Here is a 20,470-nt window from a genome sequence, read left to right on the forward strand (position 1 = left end):
AAGGTCAAGACCACCAGGTGCATGAGAACGTCATCAGCTGCAGGTTTCCCTCCAACACAAGAAACATCCTGACTTGGAGAAAAATTGCCGTTCTTTCACTGGCCTGGGTCATACTGTCATCCCGTGAAAGAGTAAATACAAAACTAGGAAATATGTTGGTCAACAATGAAGACTGTTGGAAATTTTGCAGCCTTTTGAGGAGTTCAGTTTTCTACCAAAGAGTCTCTATGAACCCCATTGAGCATTAAAAAAAATGAACACTAGATGATAGCTCTGTATCTATTGAAGTGCCTGTTCAGAAAGAAAAATATGATTTTTGATATTTAGTTCAAAAGTGTAAAACCAATTTTTCTGTTCCTTTAGGGCTATGGCTGTTTCAATGGATTCCTTGTTTCAATGTTGGTGGCATATTTGCTTTCTAAACGTAAATTGAACAAAATGATGAGTGGGTACCAGGTGCTGCGTAATGTCCTTCAGTTCTTGGGTAAGTAAAACTCTTAATTTCTCAGGTTAAGTCCTTCGCTAGTAAAACTAGTTGATTTTTGGGACTTCAACCAGGACTGTCTTTCCTCATATGTTCTGATCCCTCTGCAAGATCCCTTCTTTAGAACATATAAATTAGGAACAGGAGTAGGTCATTTGGTCCCTTGTGCCTGAGCTGCCATTCAATAAGATCATGGCTGATGAGATGATGACCTCAACTCCGCATTCCGTCTACCCCTGATGACCGTTGACTCACTTGTATTCAAGAATCTATCTGCCTCTGCCTCAACAATATTCAATAACCCTACCTCTACCAGTCTCTGCAGAAGAGATTTCCATAGACTCGTGACCCTCCTGAGAGAAAAAGATTTCTTCTCATCTCCGTCTTAACTGGGAGACCCCTTATTTTTAAACTGTGTCCCCCTTGTTCTAGTTTATCCCACAGGGGGAAACATCCTCTCAGCATTCATCCTGTCGAGTCCCCTCAGGATTTTACTTGTTTCAACAAGGTCACCTCTCACTCTTCGAAACGCCAGTGGATGCAGGCCCTATCTATCCGACCTTTTCCTCACAAGAGAACCTCTGCCTCATCCCAGGTATCAGTAAAGTGAGCCTTCTCCGAACTGCTTCTGATGCGATTATATCCTTTTTCAATTAAGAAGACCAGAACAGTGCGCAATACTCTAGATTTGGTCCCACCTGCGTCCTGTACAACTGTAGCAAAACGCTCTACATTTATATTCCATTCCCCTTGTAATAAATGACAGCATTCCATTTGCCTTCCTAATCGCTTGCTGTTCCTGCATACTAACCTTTTATGATTCATGTACCAGGACACCACCCCCACCTGTCGTTGCGTTACACGAAAGTCAGTACAGTACCATGCTGCAAGCAACGTGATAACGTGTTCAGGCAATGGTAGATGCTTGTCTCGCACTACAACATCAAGGGGAGTCGGCAACATTTCAGACAGGGTGATTATATCTATAAAGGCCAGAATAAAATCAGCCAGTGTCAAGGTAAACACATAGCATCTGGATCCAAATAATTAATGCCTTAAACTCAAAAAGAAAAGTCAGTTAACCATCTTCAACAAAAGAAGTTAAGGATTGTATAGGATTATTTCAAGTGCCGTAAGCTGGAAGTCTTTCTCTAATTCCAACTTCCTCATTTCCATTGCATTCTGCTTCATCTCCATTTCTTTTTTAAATAAATTATGAGTTCCCAATTATTTTTTTTTCGAATTAAGGGGCAATTTAGTGTGGACAATCCACCTAACCTGTACATCTTTGGGTTGCGGGGGTGAAACCCATGCAGGCATGGGGAGAATGTGCAAACTCCATACGGACAGTGACAGAGGGCCGGGATCTTCTTCTCCATTTCTATTCTTTTCCATTCCCTTTCGTGCTCTTAACTGCAATCAAACTCTCTCCAGCTCAATCTCCCCACCAGTAGACGTCCCTGATGGTATACTACATCTTCAGCTCCCCAGTGTTCCTAGCAGCTCCATCAAATTTAAATGTTCAGCAATTGCTTCAATTACCTCCACCTTCTTAGCTTTAACTGGTGCATCCAGTTTTAATTTCCTTGCCAATTCGACTAATAGTCTTTGTGAAGCCCTTCAGAATTAAGTCTTCCACCTGAAGAAAATGCTTAGCAGCTTCCAGAACCATCCTGTTGTATCACGACAAACCTGGTGTCTCTTTTTAATCTACGCTGTAACCTAAATTTGCCATTTAAAGTTCCAAGATCCCAATCACGCCCCAATTTATGTTACAACACTCTGGGCTAGTACGCAGTCGATTCTGGCCCCACAGACCCTGGAGTTTCAACACAAGTGAATTAATCAATAATTTGTATAAAATTTGCAAAGTCTTGGGCCCCTTGACTGCTCACTAAGTTATAGCCAGCAGTTTTGTAGGTTGAACACAATAGCTATTTATTTATAACAGGAACAAAGTTGAAATATGCAATAATTATAATGGAATAACGGCCACCTAATCTACGATCTTACTTTACCATCCCACCCTCTACCCAAACACACACAAGACAAACACATACAGAGGAAGGGGAAGGGGTAAAAATAATAGGAATTAAAATATGAAATGAAAGATGAGTGTCCTTGCTTCCGATGTCCTCCCAGGATGTGGAGTGATTGAAAGCACCAGTTGGATTGATAACGAGGGTCTTCTGGCAGAAACGTTCAGTCAGATTTCCAAGGCTGTCGAATTCCCTCTGGGGAGTCACTTTAACGTTTATGAACCTGGGCCTTCATTCAAAGGATCGGCCTCAGGCCTGGTTAATTCTTACCTGTTTCCAACTCCACCAGCGTGCACAACAGTCTCACTGAGAAAGAACAGAGTTCCCCACAGAAAATTTAAAAAAATGATTTTTAAACAACTGATCTGCCTGCAGCTGATAGCTAGACTGAATTTCCCTGCAGTTCAAACTGGCTGTGGAGCGAGAAAGGTCTTTACTTTGGATCTTCAGAAAGAATCGATTAGATGAGAGACCGAGATCGGGCTGTGACCCTCCAGCTTCTTACCAAAACAAAAGTAAAACCTGGTCTCGCAAAGGAACATTCCAAAGACAGCAGAATTGTGACAGCACAGGAGGAGGCTATTCAGCCTGACATGTCTACAACAGCTGTCCGGAGGAGCAAGTCACCTAGAAACACTCCTTGCCTTCTCCCCTTGGCGGGTACATCTCTCCCCTTTCAGATAACAATCCAATGCCCTCTCGAAACCATCAATTGACCCTGCCTCCACCACACTCTCAGGCTGTGCATTCCAGATTTGAATCACTCGCTGCTTGAAAAGGTTTATCCACACGGCATGTGGCACATTGGTAAACACTGCTGCCTGCCAGCACCAGTGTTCAGGATTCAATTCCCACCTTGGGTGACTGCGTGGAATGAAGCACAACTATCTTGAATGTAATTAACTCTTTCCCACTGTGAAACTTCTCATTGCCTGGGGTTTGGGTGGACACACACACCATCTCCACAGATGCTGCCTGACCTGCTGAATATTTCCAGAATTTTCTGTTTTCACTTCAGCCTGCCAGCGCTCGCTTTCTAGGCTCTCACTTGAAGAGTGACCATTTGGGTGTGGAGTACTGGAGGGTACCTGGTAGAAATTGTTTCTGGCATGAGTTAGGAGAAGAGGGGAGAAATTTAGAAAGGCAAATCTCAGTATAGGCCATTATTTCAAAAGATATTTCTGCCTTTGCAATCAATGTCAGATGATCAAGGGACTGGACTTTTGGATTTTCTGACCAAGCAAAAGCTGCAGTTTCTGTACCAATCTAGAATGAAGATTATAGGCAGTTTCATAGGTGATTCTTAATTTCTCTTGCTTTTAATTTTGTTTAGCTGTAACGGACCTCACTCGGAATGGCATCAGTCTTTCCCAGGACACTGACGACTCCATGGTAAAATCTTCTTTCGCTGTATCTTCATATACTTTCTAAAATGGCAGATGTGTAGTTGATGGATCTTTGTGTCAATTCAGAACCCTGGATATGCGCTATCCTTTCTTAGTTCCCAAATAACAGAGATTCAGGCTGCCAGGCTTTTTGGCAAAGTTCGGTTGAACTTTATTTGTCAGCTATGTCTACTGGTAAATTTTGGTTACAATACAAACTTAGGTCAGATTGATTGTCTTTAGCGAATTGAGTTTTCATTCAATTACAAATCTTGGTTATTCTTCAAATCATGATACACAGTACAAAATTACTGATTGATTTAAACAAAAGAAAGATGGTGATTTAGCAAAAGCAAGCAAAGAAAATAAGTTTCAGAAAGAAGTTGGTTGATTCCGGAATGGATTTTCCCATCCCGACAAGTGATTTTTAAGGAGACTATTATCTTAAAGTCTCGCCTTCTTTTCATCTCTGATTGGCTTTAACTAATTTATAATTCACTCAATTCAACCAAAGTGTCCGTCTGTCAATTTTGAGAGAGCGATGTATTTAAATATATTGGTCTGATTTTCTCATACCATTCCCTGAGAAAAACACATTTTCCACTAGAACTTATCACCATGGACTGGTTGTTACCATAGAAACAGAACTGGGACCTCAGCCCAGTACTGTATAACACAATAGGATCTTTTAGCTATTTGACCTTGCAGTCTCTAGCAAAATGTGAAAATCGAGAGTCTTATCTGATTAATTCCCAGCTATAGTTGCGCTGAATTAATGCTTAATATGATTTTCAGTTAATTATTCTTAATGAGTTCTCAATTAAACCTTTTATCTATCTCATCAATAGCTAACTAGAAAAGCTGATTTCTATCAGTAGTGATGAAACCAGTAAAAACTGCTCTGCACAGCCTGATTTGATCCTTTAAATTGGAAACGTGGGGTGGGATTCTCTGACCCCCACCGCCGGGTCGGAGAATCGCCGGGGGGCGGCGTGAATCCCGCCCCCGCTGCCTGCCAAATTCTCCGGCGCCGGGGTTATGGCGGGAATCGCGGCACGCCAGTCGGCGGCTGCTGGCAGCGGAACCCCCCCCCGGCGATTCTCCGGCCCGCAATGGGCCGAATGGCCGCCCGTTTTCAGCGGGTCCCGCCGGCGTAAATCGCAACAGGTCCTTACCGGCGGGACCTGGCTCCACGGGCGGCCTGCATTGTCCTCCGGGGGAGATCTGGCCCCGGGGGGTGACCCCACGGTGGCCTGGCCCGCGATCGGGACACACTGATCGACGGGCGGGCCTGTGCCGTGGGGGCACTCTTTCCCTCCGCACCGGCCGCTGTCGACCCTTGACATGGCTGGTGCGGAGAGGAACACCCTGAGCATGCGCTGGATGATGCCAGTACACGCTGGCGTTCCCGCGCATGCGCTGGCTGGCGGAGGCCCTTCCACGCCGGCTAACGCGGCGCCAAAGACATCCGGCGCCGGCCTAGCCCCTGAAGGTGCGGAGGATTCCGCACCTTTGGGGCGGCTCGACACCGGAGTGGTTCACACCACTCCTCGGTTCCGGAGATGCCCATCCTGACGGTTCGCGGAGAATCCCCCCATGATCTTTATAAAGCATTTGTCATTGTGGTTACAGTAAATTGTTCAGCTCTAGTGCTTTGGGTCACAAAATTATGTGGCATTTGAGGTTTTGTTTTCAACTGTGGGAACCTGATAACTTGTGCTATGTATATATGACAACTTGCCCGCTGTGATTCGTAAATATATCGCGCAGCAGATGTTTCTATTTCTGTCAAATATGGTGTACAATCTACCTATTGAGATTTTTGGTTTAGTGAGACTTTGCTGACGATTCACAAGTACTCTTGAATGTTAAACTTTAAGCTAAAACATCCCTAATGACTGAGCAAGTTGATGTAAGATTAGCTGAGTATTTTTATTTGTTCTTGGGATGTGGGCGTTGCTGGCTGGGTCAGCATTTGTTGCCCATCCCTAATTGAATTGAGTGGCTTGCTAGACTATTTCAGTGGGGAAAGTTATGATCAACTGCATTGCTGTGTGGGTCTGGAGTCATCTGTAGGCCAGACAGGTAACAATGGAAGATTTCCTTCCCTGAGGATATCAGTGAACAAACTGGGTTTTTATGACGCTCGGTAATGGTTTCAGACGACAGCAACTTACAACAAAACTTGTGTCGTGCATTTAAGGTAATGACACAGCTCTAGGTGCTTCACAGGGGCACTATCTAAGAAAGCACGGCACCAAGCACCACAGAGGTGACCAAATGCTTCACCAAAGAGGTAGGTTTGAAGGAGTGTCCTGAAGGCAGAAAATGAGGTGGAGAGGTATAGGGAGGGTATTCCAGAGTTTGAAGCCTTGGCTACTTAGTTACCTGTGGGGCTGTTTAGCACAGGGCTAAATCGCTGGCTTTGAAAGCAGACCAAGGCAGGCCAGCAGCACGGTTCGATTCCCGTACCAGCCTCCCCGAACAGGCACCGGAATGCGGCGACTAGAGGCTTTTCACAGTAACTTCATTTGAAGCCTACTTGTGACAATAAGCGATTTTCATTTCATTTCATTTTTCACTTGAAGTACGGCCAGCAATGGTGGAGCTCTTGGAATACAGCATGGTCAAGGAGCCAGAATTAAAGGAGCACAAATATCTCTGAATGAATTGGCCCAAAAGGATGTCTCCGCCTGGCAACATGTGGTGATATCCCACTGATAAGCATATCCCACTGATATGCTTTTCAGAGTCCTGATGTTTCAGTTTTGATTCTGGCAGCATGGTGAACCGACCCAGCTAATTCTCTCCAGAAGACCTGCTAAGAGGACTCTCTCTCTCCAGTAGCCTGTGATTGCTGTGTTCCAGGAACTACAGGGGCCTGAAGAGAATCCACAAATTGAAAGCGAAATTTGATGAGAAGCAAGGAGCCTCTCCAGAAGAGTCAAGTACTATATTTTTAAACCACAGAAAACCTGCCTGAATGAATCTACAGTGAAGACCAGTACAGGCTGCAAAACCTTCCCGTGTGTGTTAACCAACTATATCAGCTGCATATTTAAATACAGTTCATGTTATAAATACACAGTAATAGTGTTTACGCTTACAAACCTGGTGACTAATTATTGGGCAACCAAGGACCAAAGATTTTGGGTATTTTTATAAGAATTATTGGTTAAATCACTTGTGTTGTGACTCCAGGGCCTGTGGGAATGGAATTCACCACGCACTTGCCCAGGGTAAAATAAAGACGTTGGTTGACCAGATATACGTCAGCGAACACTGGGGTGATAGGGAAATGGCGCTTGCTTCGATTTAAGACATGGGCAGCAGAGTTTTGAATGAATTCAAATTTAAGGAGGGTTGAATGTTGGGAGACCAACTGGGCATGCATTGGAATAGTTGTCTAGAGGTAACAAAGGCATGGGTGATGGTTTCAGGAGCAGATCAGCTTAGACAGGAGTGAAGTTGGGTTGTCTTGCAGGCGAGTAACAAACCGTAAATGGACAGTTGCTTTACAAATTTTAAAAAACAAGCAGCTAAAGGTTATGTCCCATCAAAGTTAATTACTTCTCGGATAAGGATTTATGTTAACATCCGAGGTTAGATAGATTAGATTTAAATTTATTGATTGATTGATTTATTGTCACATGTACCGAAGTACAGTGAAAAGTATTTTTCTGCGGCCAAGGGAACGTACACAGTACATACACAGTAGACAAAAAGAATAATCGACAAACTACATTGACAATAGTGATTGGTTATTGTCATGAGGCACAGGGAAAAGTATTTTTCTGCAAACAGTCCAGGCAGATCGTACCATACATGGAAAATGTAGGACGTATGGTAAGTACACAATGTAAATACATAGATAGCAACAAGTTAATAGACGGCTAATTTAAAGCTGCCAAATATCCCAAGTCTGCACGTGTAATTAATAATGTTCAAAGCTTGCACAACAACATCCTTGCAAGCGGTTTTGCTGGGTCGATCCCTTTCCCTCTCTGGCATTAGTTTCTGGAGTGCTGAGCCGACTGGCCCATTTGAATTGTTATCTGTTAAACTTGGTTCTATACTTCTGACTGAATCCACTTTGCACAGGCGCAGTGGGTTTCCCCTCCACTCCCTCGTTGTCAACCTACTTGCAATTAACTGACACTCTTAACATTGCTGGTAGGTCTTGTATAGCCACAATTTAGCTTCTAAGCGCTGCTCCTTAAGATATCATGGATTGGTGAAAATATCTCTCGCACCTTCGGAGTAGAAGAAGAATGAAAGAAATGCATCCGTTATCTGTTCTTTTTTGCTCAAAACTATACTACATGTACTTGTGCAAAAATGTAGTTGTGTCGCGCAAAACAATTAATTTCACTCCAGTACATGGCACTCTGAGGTGCCTCTCTACATTTCGAATTACATGTTATATTTACAATACATTCATACTTCATGTCAAACTTTCTCTGGTGCAAAGAGCTTTGAGGGGTTTTGCAAGATTTTCAATCCATCGGTGTACAATGGCGGGGGGACCTTAGACTGTGGCCTTTCCCCTTTGAACTTTTGTGCAACTGCCTCAAGCTCTCGTGTGTCCCTCCGCATGTAGTCCTGGACCTTGGAATGTGGCAGACTGCAAGACTCATACATGTTTTTCTGACTAATGCAGTGACAAATAAAGACTCTGACTTCTTCCAAAGACCATGAGAAGCTCTGCTTTTGAGTGTGTCAGAAGAGCTCATGCCTTTTTGTGTCAAACATTGTAAAATAAAGCCAGTACTTGAAACATTCAGCTTCACTTTTATAACCTCCCTCTTGCCATTCAGTATATTTTTAACAAAGGGGCCCAGATTATGACAAATTAAGTGCTCCTCTCTGGGCTTGATTCAGTGATAATGACGTAGGAATTTAATGTTACTTAGCCTGTACTCTCTTCCTACCACTGGGTTCAGGGTTCAGTATTGGAACATGAGTAAACCTAGAAACAGAATGGCACTGAGGGAGACCATTCGGGCCATTGTGTCTGTGCCTGCCAGAACAGAACTATCGTTATCCAGCCTAATCCCACTTTTCAGCTCTTGGCCTGTAGCGCTGTAGGATCCGACACAACAAGTGCATATCCAAGTAATTTTAAAATGTGATGCGAGCTTCTGCACCTATCGTCCTTTCCGACAGTGCATTCTAGACCCCCACCATCCGATGAGACCAAAAGAAGTAGGCAACTCGGCCCATCAAATCTGCTCCGGCATTCAATGAGACCATGGCTGATCTAATATCTTCAACTCCACTTTCTTGCCTTATCCCCATGACCTGATTCCCTTACTGATTAAAAATCGGTCTATCTCAAAACTGAACAACCCAGCCTCTAAAGCTGCGGCAAAGAATTCCACAGATTCAATACCTTCCGAGAGAAGAAATTCCTTCTTCATCTCTGTCTTAACTAGGTCATCCCTTACTCTTTGATTATGCTGTCTGGTCCTAGACTCTCCCACAAGAGGAAATGTCCTCGCAGCGTCTACCCTGATAAGCCCCCTGAGAATGCCATAACTCTCAATAAGGTCATCTCTCATTCTTCTAAACGCCAATGAGTACAAGCCCAATCTACTCAACCTCCTCATAAGAAAATCTCTCCATATCCAGGATCAACCTGGTTAACATTCTGTGGACTGCCTCCAATGCCAGTAGATCTTTCATTAGACAAGGGGGCCAAAACTGTTTGGTATTCCCTTTGAGTGAAATATTTTTAAGGTTATTGACCTCTCTGCTAATGGAAATAGGTCCTTCTTCACTGTGTCTCATAATTGTATATACCTCAATTAAATCTCCCCTTGGCCTCAAAGGAAACATCCACAGCCTTTTTGCATAGCTAAAACTCTCCCGCTCTGGCAATATTCTTGTAAATTTCCTCTGTACCCTCTCTATTACAATCATATCCTTCATGACCAGAATTATACACCATACTCTAGCTGCGGCCCAACTAGTGCTAAGTAATTCCAACACAATTTCCCTGCTTTTGTGCCCCATGCCTTGACTAATAAAGGAGAGTATTCCATCTGCCTTTTTAACCACCTTCAGGGATCTCTGGACATGCACTCCAAGGTCCCTTTATTCGTCTAAAATTACCTCCTGTTTCTCTGGACTGAACTGCATTTGACCCTTTTCTGCCTACCATTGATATTTTCCTGCAGTCGACAGCTATCCGCTCAGTATCAACTATGTGGCCAAGTTTTGTATCATTTGCAAACTTTTTAATTATGCCCTCTACATTTAAGTCTAAATCATTTCCATGGACAATGAAAAGCAAGAGAACCAGAACTAACATGCCCCCTCATGTTATTTTGGAAGTTGGTGGGCAATTTATTAAAGTTTGCAGTCCGTTGCAACTTTATTGTGCAACTCTATGCACGCACAGTAACTTAAAGGAGCTGACTTGTGCGAGGGCTGTGTGGGAACCTTCGGGTTGCTGCATTGCATATGGCTGTGCAGCGCAGGGGAAACGTAGCACAGTGGTTAGCAACAGATATTTTGCCAGATTAAATGTAAAGGATTTTACACATTTTTAAAATAATATTGTGTACTTTATAAAGTGTTAAGAAAGTTAATAATGGAGCTAGGTTATTTGTTTATCTGACTATTGTGTCTTTTTTGTGGGATATGGGTTGTCTAAGGTCGAAGCCAATGGGGCAGAAGTCTTAAGTTGAAGAGTTTGAATTAAGATGTAATTTATTGAAATAATTTGTTGATCGTTTCCCACAGCCATCACTTCCAGATTTTCACCAGGCCTTTGAAGTTGTATTTGTGGATCCTTCAGGATTTGTAAACCTCTGTGCGGAGATGACTGCAAGCAAATACAAGCAGGTAAAGTAGCTCGGCACAGCTAGCAATTCTTTTTCAATTTATGGTGGATCTGATTTTTATAAAAAGATTCTGTTCTGAGAATGTTTTTTTTCTTTTAAAAACGAAAATAAATTTAGAGTACCCAATTCATTTTTCCAAATAAGGGGCAATTTAGCGTGGCCAATCCACCTACCCTGCACATCTTTGAGTTGTGGGGACTAAATCCTCGCAAACACGGGGAGAATGTGCAAACTCCACACGGACAGTGACCCAGGGCCGGGATCGAACCTGGGACCTCAACGCCGTGAGGCAACAGTGCTAACCACTGCGCCACCGTGCTGCCCCCTGAGAATGTTTTTGAAGGCAGCCACGCTATGGCAAGGTGGGGAGAGAGTGAATGCCGGATTTGGTATTTGTTAAGAGTTTAATACACTGCCTGCTTTTTCCTCCCCTCTTACCCTCCTCCAAATTTGCTGTCCTCCACTGCTGAAGATGCTGACTCATTCTAGGGTGTAGTTTTCCCAGGGCTGGTCTCCCCTCACATTTGGGATGGAGGCTTACAGAAGAATAACTATCGGTGAACAAACCCTGATTGGCTATATGGAGGGTGGGAGATGGACCTCCACTGTGTCTAACCATGTCCTTGTCCAATGTCCTCCCTTTTTGCTCAGTGAAAATCACTGAAAAATGATTAAGAGTATGAATCAAGTAGCCGCTGCATGCCTCTGTTGCTGCCCTGATGAAATCAGCGAACTCAGCTTAGTTCAATAATTCTCACTCAGTGTTACCGGAGAATCTGGGCACATGACACACTGTTCCGTCATCGGAAAGAGGAAGTGGGAGTGTCCCCCTGATGTGCAGGGCAACCCCGAAAGGCTGGACCCAACTTCCTTCCTGCCTTTTCTCCAACTTGGGTGACAAAATAGCCTTTCCATTCTCACCTGCCTTCCACTGCCCAGTGTATTGTGGTAGTGGATCGAGGGCCTTAAGTGGGCAGTTGGCTCAAGGGAGGGTGGACTAGGGGCACATTACCCACCCTTCCCCAGTGGAGAAAAATCCAACTCGGGGTGAAAAGCTGAGATCAGAGTAAACTTACCACATCTTGTTATAAGGGTGTTTTAAGTTGATTCCCTTCTTTCCCATTTCTTTTACTTTGCCGTTGTCATTTTTTTCCATGGATATTTAATGGACATCTACCTTTAAGTCAAGTCGAGGATGTGAGGAACACAAAAGTTGCAAAATAGTACACTGGGCTATGAAGAACTCAGACTCACTCTCTCTCTCTCTCTCTCCTGTGTCTGTGGCAGGAGCCACTAAACTACTAATCCCTTTCCCGCCCATCTCTTCACTTCAAATGTTGTAACACCTTATTATAAATGCATGTAAGCGAACAGGGCCTCCAGACTTCCTGACACCAAGCTCTCAAAAATCTCTGAATGAAACTAGAATCATATTCAACCTTTCTTAACATACAAATATAATTTAAATTTAAAGTCACATGGTGTTCCAACGCTGTCTGAGATCTAGTTGCAACATCAGCTAGCAGGACAAAATCCCCAGCACTGAAATTCTTGTAAAGTGCTGCCAGTGAGAACACGGATCATCTGAGCTCAGTTTCAATGGGTCAGTCGTGTGATTCGCATGGAGGACTTCTACATACCAAAGGCGGTATTCTGCAGTCCCCTGAGCCAAACCGAGATTTGGCATATCCCTTCAGGTCAATCTAGACTAAAAACTTATTTTTTTGTTGTTGTTGAATACTCATCCATTGAAGTGATGGGACAATCCATCATCAACCTAATACAGGCAAAAATATGTTCGCATAAGATGTTTTGTTAGATTAAATGTTGGATAGCTGAACGGCCCAAAATCCTCTCCCAGGATGAGAGATCAGTTGAATGGAACAGTTATTACCAAATAGTGGGTTAATGTACACTGGAGCACCACTGGATATGTTACCGACTTGTGTGGCTGGATTCTTCCGGCCCTCCCTCCCCCCATCACAAGATCGCCATGGGCGGTACGCAAACCATGTAAAGGTCCATTGACCTCGGGCGGTAAAGTCCGGTGCCGGGCGGACACGGCCGGAGAATCCTGCCCGTGATCTGTATGTTTATTTAATCCCACTCTCCCAATTCTTGATTCATTTGTAAAGAGAAAAACAACTGTAGGCACCATCACCTGGCCACTCCTCCTGTTTTGCCTATGGTCATCTGACCAGTATCATTGATAAACCTCTGGAAACACATTGCAATTCTTTTGGACACTCGCTGTCTGTGGGACCATCTGATGCAGGGGGCAAATAGAAGGTAACATGCTGCTCAAATTCAGTGACTTAACTCATTTAACTCTTACTTAAAAAACAGATATGAAAGAACAAATGAAATAAATAATTATTTAGTAGCTAGTCACAGGTTTGCAATAGGTATTTTTGTTCCTGTGTGTATGAATTTGTATCATGTGGACCAATCAGCTGAGGCTTTCAGTTATCTGGTAACCTCCTAGATTCAACATGAAGCACAGAAGTCAATGGAAATTCTTGGCAACAAGACGGTGGATGGATTTGAAATGCTTTTGATGACCCCAAAGCCTCTGATTCAAACGTTTGACCACATCTTCCAGTAAGAACAGTTTATTTTTCTTTAAATGGTATTTGGCCCATAATGTGAGAACATTTTGCGTAGGAGCAATTTCACATTTTAAAACTATTTCTTGATAGTCTGAAGAACCTTGTCAAGCTGCAGGAAGGCTGCAAGAAGATGAAACTGCTCAGCGACTTGATTGATCATGGGGGGAACTATATTGTGACAATCTTACCACACCTTCTGTCACTATTAACCCGTGGACTGGGACAGCGGATTCACCTCCTCACTCATTCTCTCCTTCAAATACCTGAAGTAAGTCCAATGATCTTACTCATTAACATCTTAAGACCAATCGAGTTGTGGAGCAATAATTATATTTGTTCTAAATTATATTTTCCAGTCTTTTTAGTATTGTGAATAATGACTTCTTGCATGAGCTTTAGCTACTTTCTTTATTATTAGTTCACTTTCAAAATATTGTTGAATTGGCTCTTTTTCATTATATTAAAGGAAAGCAAAATCTAGTAGCCGATTTGTTCATTCATTGTTTATTAGTAGTTGGTTTGTAGCTGAATTAATTGTTCGGAGTACTCTGTCAAGAGTGAGGGCACTAACTTGATCAATGATGCGATCATGAGTTCAAATCCCATTATAGCAAGTTGTGAAATTGATATCTTGTACATTGCATGCTAGCAACTGAAAGATGGCCACAAAAGCTGCCAGATTGTCATTTCATTTATATTGTTCAGGGAAAGGAACCTGTTAATTCAACCTAAATTGGTCGATGTGACCTCCAGTTCTACAGTATTTGGTTGACTCTTCATGTCCTATGAAGTTATCTAGCAAACCCCCAGTTTGGGGAAAAGACAACTACTTGCTGTCAAACTGAAGAAGAGAAATGTAGAGTGGCACAGTGGTCAGCCCTGCTGCCTCACAGGGCCGAGGACCCGGGTTCGATCCCAGCCCCGGGTCACTGTCCGTGTGGAGTTTGCCCCTTAATTGGGGAAAATAGAATTGGGTACTCTAAATTTAAAGAGAAATATTGGACATACCTATTCAGTCAAACAATCTCAGTCAAGGCAACCATGCAAAAGTCTTCCTTGGTAACATCTGGAGATTGACGTGCAAGTTGGGACATCCCCGGATGAGTTAAACAGCAACCTGCATTTGCTATCCATCGGTTTTTCAGGAAGGGACCTGTTCCTCGTGAAATTAAGTCTATGCAGGGGCCCCCCAGCTCCTGGCCACCTGGACCCCCAAATACCTGAAGCTCCTCTCCGCCCTTTTTAGTGGGAGCTCGCCAATCCCCCTCTCCTGGTCCCCTGGGTGAACCACGAACAACTCTCTCTTCCCCATTGAGCTTGTACCCTGAGAAATCCCCGAACTCCCTGAGGATCCTCATTACCCCCGGCATTCCCCCCACCGGGTCCGCCACATACAGCAGCAGGTTGTCCGCATAGAGTACACCCTATGCTCCTCCCCACCCCGCACCAACCCCCTCCAGTTCCTCGACTCCCTCAGTGCCATAGCCAGGGGTTCAATTGCCAGTGCGAAGAGCAGGGGGGACAGGGGACACCCCTGTCTCGTCCCTCGATGCAACCAAAAGTACTCCGACCTCCTCTTGTTCGTGGCCACACTCGCCATCGGGACCTCGTACAACAGCCTAACCCACCTGACGAACCCCTCCCCAAACCCGAACCTCTTCAGCACCTCCAACAAGTACCCCAACTCTACCCTATCGAAGGCCTTCTCAGCGTCCATCGCCACCATTATCTCCGCCTCCCCCTCCCTCGCCGTCATCATAATAATGTTCAGGAGCCTCCGCACATTGACGTTCAACTGCCTCCCCTTCACGAACCCCGTCTGGTCTTCGTGGATAACCTGCGGCACCCAATCCTCAATCCTCGTGGCTAAGACCTTCGCCAGCACCTTGGCATCTACATTTAGCAAGGAAATTGGCCTGTAAGACCCACACTGCAAGGGATCCTTGTCCCGCTTCAGAATCAAGGAGATCAGTGCCCGGGACATGGTCGGGGGCAAAGCCCCCCCGTCTCATTGAAGGTCCAAACCAGTAACGGGCCCAACAGGTCCACATATTTTTTTGTAGAATTTGACCGGGAAACTGTCCGGCCCCGGTGCCTTCCCCGCCTGCATGCTCCCTATCCCTTTGGCCAGCTCCTCCAGCCCAATCGGGGCCCCTAATCCCGCCACCAGTCCCTCCTCCACCTTCGGGAACCTCAATTGGTCCAGAAAGCGGCCCATCCCTCCCTCCTCCAGTGGGGGCTCGGACCGATACAGTTCCTCATAAAAGTCCCTGAAGACCCCATTGATGCCAACCCCAATCCGCACCCCACTCCCTCCACTATCCTTAACTCCCCCGATCTCCCTAGCTGCGTCCCGTTTCCAAAGCTGATGCGCCAGCATCCGGCTTGCCTTTTCCCCATATTCATAAACTGCCCCTTGGGCCTTCCTCCACTGCGCCTCCGGCTTCCTGGTGGTCAACAGGTCTAATTCGGCCTGGAGGCTACGCCTCTCCCTCAACAGTCCCCCCTCCGGCACCTCCGCATACTTCCTGTCTACCCTCTCCATCTCCCCCACCAGCCTCTCCCTCTCCCTCTGCTCTCCTCCTTGTGGGCCCTAATGGAGATCAGCTCTCCCCTAACCACCGCCTCCCAGACCATCCCCACTCGGACTTAATTTCACGAGGCTGGTGGAGCAAATGCAGAAGGAGTTTAAGAGGTGGGACGCGTTGCCGCTGTCCCTGGCGGGTAGGGTGCAGTCAGTCAAGATGACGGTGCTCCCAAGGTCTTTGTTCCTGTTCCAGTGCCTCCCCATTCTTATCCCGAAGGCCTTCTTCAGGCGGGTCAACAGGAGCATAACTGGGTTTATGTGGGCATGAGGGATTCCGAGGGTGAGAAGGGTGTTCCTGGAGTGGAGTAGGGATGGGGGGGGGGGGGGGGGGCTGGCGCTGCCCAACCTCTGTGGGTACTACTGGGCCGCCAATGCAGCGGTGGCGCGCAAGTGAGTGATGGAAGGGGAGGGGGCTGCATGGAATAGGCTGGAGATGCGTCTTGTGTGGGTACGAATCTGGAGGCGCTGGCAACGGCGCCGCTGTCGCTCCCTCCAATGAGGTATACCACGAGCCCGGTGGTGGCGGCTACCCTCAAAATCTGGGGGCAATGGAGGTGGCACAGGGGGGAAGTGGGGGCTTCGGTGTGGACCCCGATACGGGGGAACCACTGGTTTGTCCCAGGGAGAATAGATGGAGGGTTTTCGGGGTGGCACAGCACAGGGATAAGAAGGTTGGGGGACCTGTTTGTGGATGGGAAGTTCGCGAGCCTAGGTGAGCTGGAGGAGAAGTACGGGCTCCCCACGGGAAATACCTTTAGGTATCTACAGGTAAGGGCGTTTGCCAGGCGGCAAGTGGTGGAATTCCCGCTGCTGTTGCCACGCACGGTACAGGACAGGGTGCTCTCGGGGGTGTGGGTTGGAGAGGGGAAGATCTCAGCAACATACCAGGTGATGCAGGAGGAGGAGGAGGCCTCGGTGGAGGAGCTGAAAGTTAAGTGGGAGGAGGGGTTGGGGGAGGAGATAGAGGAGGGGACGTAGGCAGATGCCCTTGGGAGGGTGAACTCTTCCTCTTCGTGCGTGAGGCGCAGCCTCATATAGTTTTAGGTGGTGCACAGGGCACACATGACCGGGACAAGGATGAGCCGGTTTTTTGGGGGTGAGGACAGGTGTGTTAGGTGCTCAGGGAGCCCAGCAAACCACACCCATATGTTCTGGGCATGCCCAGCGCTGGAGGAATTTTGGAAGGGCGTAGCAAGGACGGTGTCGAGGGTGGTAGGATCCAGGGTCAAATCGGGCTGGGGGCTCGCAATATTTGGGGTTGCAGGGGAGCCGGGAGTGCAGGAAGTGAAAGAGGCCGGTATTCTGGCGTTTGCGTCCCTGGTAGCCCGGTGAAGGATTCTTCTTCAGTGGAGGGATGTGAGGCCCTCCAGCGTGGAACCCTGGATTAACGATATGGCGGGTTTATTAAATTGGAGAGGGTGAAATTTGCCTAAAGGGGATCGGTGCAAGGGTTTTTCCAGGCGGTTCCAACCGTTCTTGGACTTCCTGGCAGAACGGTAGACAATGGTCAGCAGCAGCAACCTGGGGGGGGCGTTCTATTTTTTTTTTCTATACTGGGGGATCTGAGGGGGTAGATATATTTGCTATGTTTGCTATGTGTTATTTCGGGGTGTTTATTTATTATTTATGTATAGGGGGGAGGGGGGCACGGGGTTGTTTTGTTATGTATTTAATTCTATTGGGTTCCTTTTATATTTTGTGAAATCTTTAATAAAAATTGTTTTTAAAACAAGGAAGGGGCCTGTTCCTGTTGTCCTCCAGAGACTTCTGCAAAATGTATGCTAAGAGACAGGCTGATGGACAAATTGAGCTCTGCTGTGTTGGTTCAGATTAGCAAGATCCAGGCTCAATCCCCAGTCAGTTGAGTTAGTTGATCTTGCCGGGGGAGCGGAGGCAATAGAAGCACTGCGGTTAGCTGAAGCAAAAACCAACGTTGCCACTCGGGATTACAGGTTCAATTCACTCCTTTTATGAAATGTGGGAGTGTAGACATTGGAGAGGATGAGCTGTGGTTTCTCCTGCAGATCCTCAAAATCAAGGTATTCAAGGGAAGAATGGTCATCCGGATGAGGCACTGCAAGACTGCTGATGCTGCAGAAATGTCTATCCATTATACTTGCAATTAAAGCCTTAAGAAGACTTCTATCTCTGATTATTTTTGTTAATGTAAAGTGTGCTCAGTTTAGATGCACTTGAAGGCATTATTCTAGGGTATTAAAGAGTCCATACCAATTTTATTCACTGCTATAGTAATGGCATGTAGCTCAGAGTAAAGCATTTTAGCTGGATTTATGGGGTCTTGTATAATTTTTTAAAAATTGTGTTTGTGAATTGCTTTAATTTGTTACAGCGAAATATGTTGGGAACGAGCACTGTCGTGAATAATGAAAGTGAAACACAATTACTGACCTACAAAGGTGGAGATTTACAAATTTCGACAGCATGGTAAAATTACATTTCCTTTTGTATTAAAGTAACAGACCTTTTGTGTCCCTTTCATACAGTGGCCAATAAGTTCAGATCCTCCAAAACACAAGGACAGCAGATATTTGTCATTTGGTGTTTTACTGAACCCGCCGCTTTCCACAAATGTTTTGGAAAAAGGACCTCCAGCAGATAGCCCTGAGGTAAAGATTTTTTTAAAAAATGTTTAGAGTGGGTGAATCTGTTGTAATGTTGCTTTTCCTCCTTTCTCCAAATATATATTACGTTATTTGTATTTTCAGAGAATGTTTTGGAGTCGAGTCGGTGTAGCCGCAGCATGTGTTCATGGCTAGTTTTCTGAATGTTAGTATTTTATAGAGTTTCTCTGGAGCTCAGTACTCTACCATTATCGAGAAACATACAGCTGAAGTGACACTGAACCAGATCGTCTCTTGGAGCACTGGCACTGCCGATAACTAAAACACTAAAATTGAAATACTGGGCTTAAGATCTGTAGTGGGAAATATTTTACAACTTGTGTTTGCAAAACATCTGTAGCATAATGAAAGGTCCCAAGGCAGTTCGCAGGAGAATTCTAAAACAAAATATGACACCGAGCCACACACAGAGATATTAGGTTATAAAGGTGACATAAAAGTTCGACCAAAGAGGGAGGTTTTACTGAGGTTCTTTAAAGAGGGAGGAGAAGAAGGGGGAGAGATGGGTAGTTGTAAGGAGGATGTTACAGAGCTTGAGGTTTGGGTAGGTCTAGGCGTGTCCCCTCCGCAATGGTGGCACGGTTAAAATCGAACAAGTTCTATTGTTTCTTGTACGTGATGCATCTCCCAGCACTATTTAAAGAAAGGTCGGAGATTTTCCTGCTGTCCAGACTCTCGCTCTAGCCTCAACCAACACCACCGAATACACTTACATCTATAATAGCTGAATCTCATAGTAACTTTGGCCGTAGGTATTTTAAGTTCTGGCTTGTACTGAAGGAGGTGAATAAGTAATCTATTTTTAATATTGCAGGCAGCAGAATTCAGGGACTTCTGGGGAGAGAATTCTGAGCTGCGACGTTTTCAGGATGGATCTATTTGCGAGGCTGCTCTATGGCAGGGTGACAATATATGTGGCCGCCGTCTTATCTCTGAACAAATTATTAAACATCTTCTTGAACTGTAAGTCATTGGTAGCTCAAATTAAAATGCACTCCTGATAAAGGGTGGCTTATCTTGAACTTTTTTCTGCACTGAAATGTTTCCAGGGTTAAAATAAACTGGGTTAAGATTGATCGATTGAACCCAAACTATATGAATCTTGCATCCTACAGTATGAATTGAACTTAAACTCAGATCCCCGAGGTGAGGGGGAGATGTGTTAATGCAATATGCTGATTCATCACCCGTACAATATTACTTTAATCAGGCTGCTGAATGTCAAACTAATGCCACTAAAGCAAATTGATTCTTGTTTTGCCTTTGAACTGGGGAAGTGATGAGGAACTTAGAATTTCTTTCTAATCTCCTGCAAAAGGACTTCCTGCAACACACACTCTTTGGGAGTGATTCCCAGTCTCATCTTCGTATGTTCCCCTTTTTTATGTCTTTGCCTTCTATTCTTTTTGTCTGTCTGTGTTACTCGCACACTTCCGTTTTCACCTTTGTATCTCGTCGCCTTGGTTACTTCAATCTTTTCTTTCTACTTTCCGCAGTCTCCGCTGTCTTGGAAACATAGAAACAAAGAAAGCAGGAGTAGGCCATTCAGTTCTTCGAGTCTGCTCCACTATTCATTATGATCATGACTGATCATCCAACTCAATAGCCTGATCCAGCCATCCCGCTATATCTTTGATCCCCTTCACCCACAGGCTTCCAATTCTCTGGGTGAAGAAGTGTCTCCTCATCTCAGTCCTAAAAGGTTCATCCTGTATCCTTAGACTGTGGCCCTCGGTTCTGGGTACCCCCACCATCGGGAACATCCTTCCTGTACCTTCTCGCTGTTTTCATGCTTCTCACCTCTCTCTTTCCCTCCCCTTCCCTCAACAAGTCACATGAACATTGTGCTGATCAGTGATGTGACCAATTTGGAGTA

General features: G+C 45.2%; 1 protein-coding gene across 1 annotated transcript in view; it reads left to right on the top strand.

The window, feature by feature from the left end:
* The window catches only part of nol6 (nucleolar protein 6 (RNA-associated)), a 144,740-nt gene that overhangs the window by 69,961 nt on the left and 54,309 nt on the right, over positions 1-20,470 (top strand). Inside the window, 7 exon segments of the mRNA XM_072497229.1 lie at positions 364-484; positions 3,857-3,915; positions 10,656-10,757; positions 13,242-13,357; positions 13,456-13,633; positions 18,457-18,579; positions 19,409-19,557. Of these exon segments, the coding sequence (XP_072353330.1) occupies positions 364-484; positions 3,857-3,915; positions 10,656-10,757; positions 13,242-13,357; positions 13,456-13,633; positions 18,457-18,579; positions 19,409-19,557 (848 nt within the window).

This window comes from Scyliorhinus torazame, chromosome 3 (assembly GCF_047496885.1).
Source record: "Scyliorhinus torazame isolate Kashiwa2021f chromosome 3, sScyTor2.1, whole genome shotgun sequence".
In the NCBI taxonomy this organism is placed as follows: Eukaryota; Metazoa; Chordata; class Chondrichthyes; order Carcharhiniformes; family Scyliorhinidae; genus Scyliorhinus; species Scyliorhinus torazame.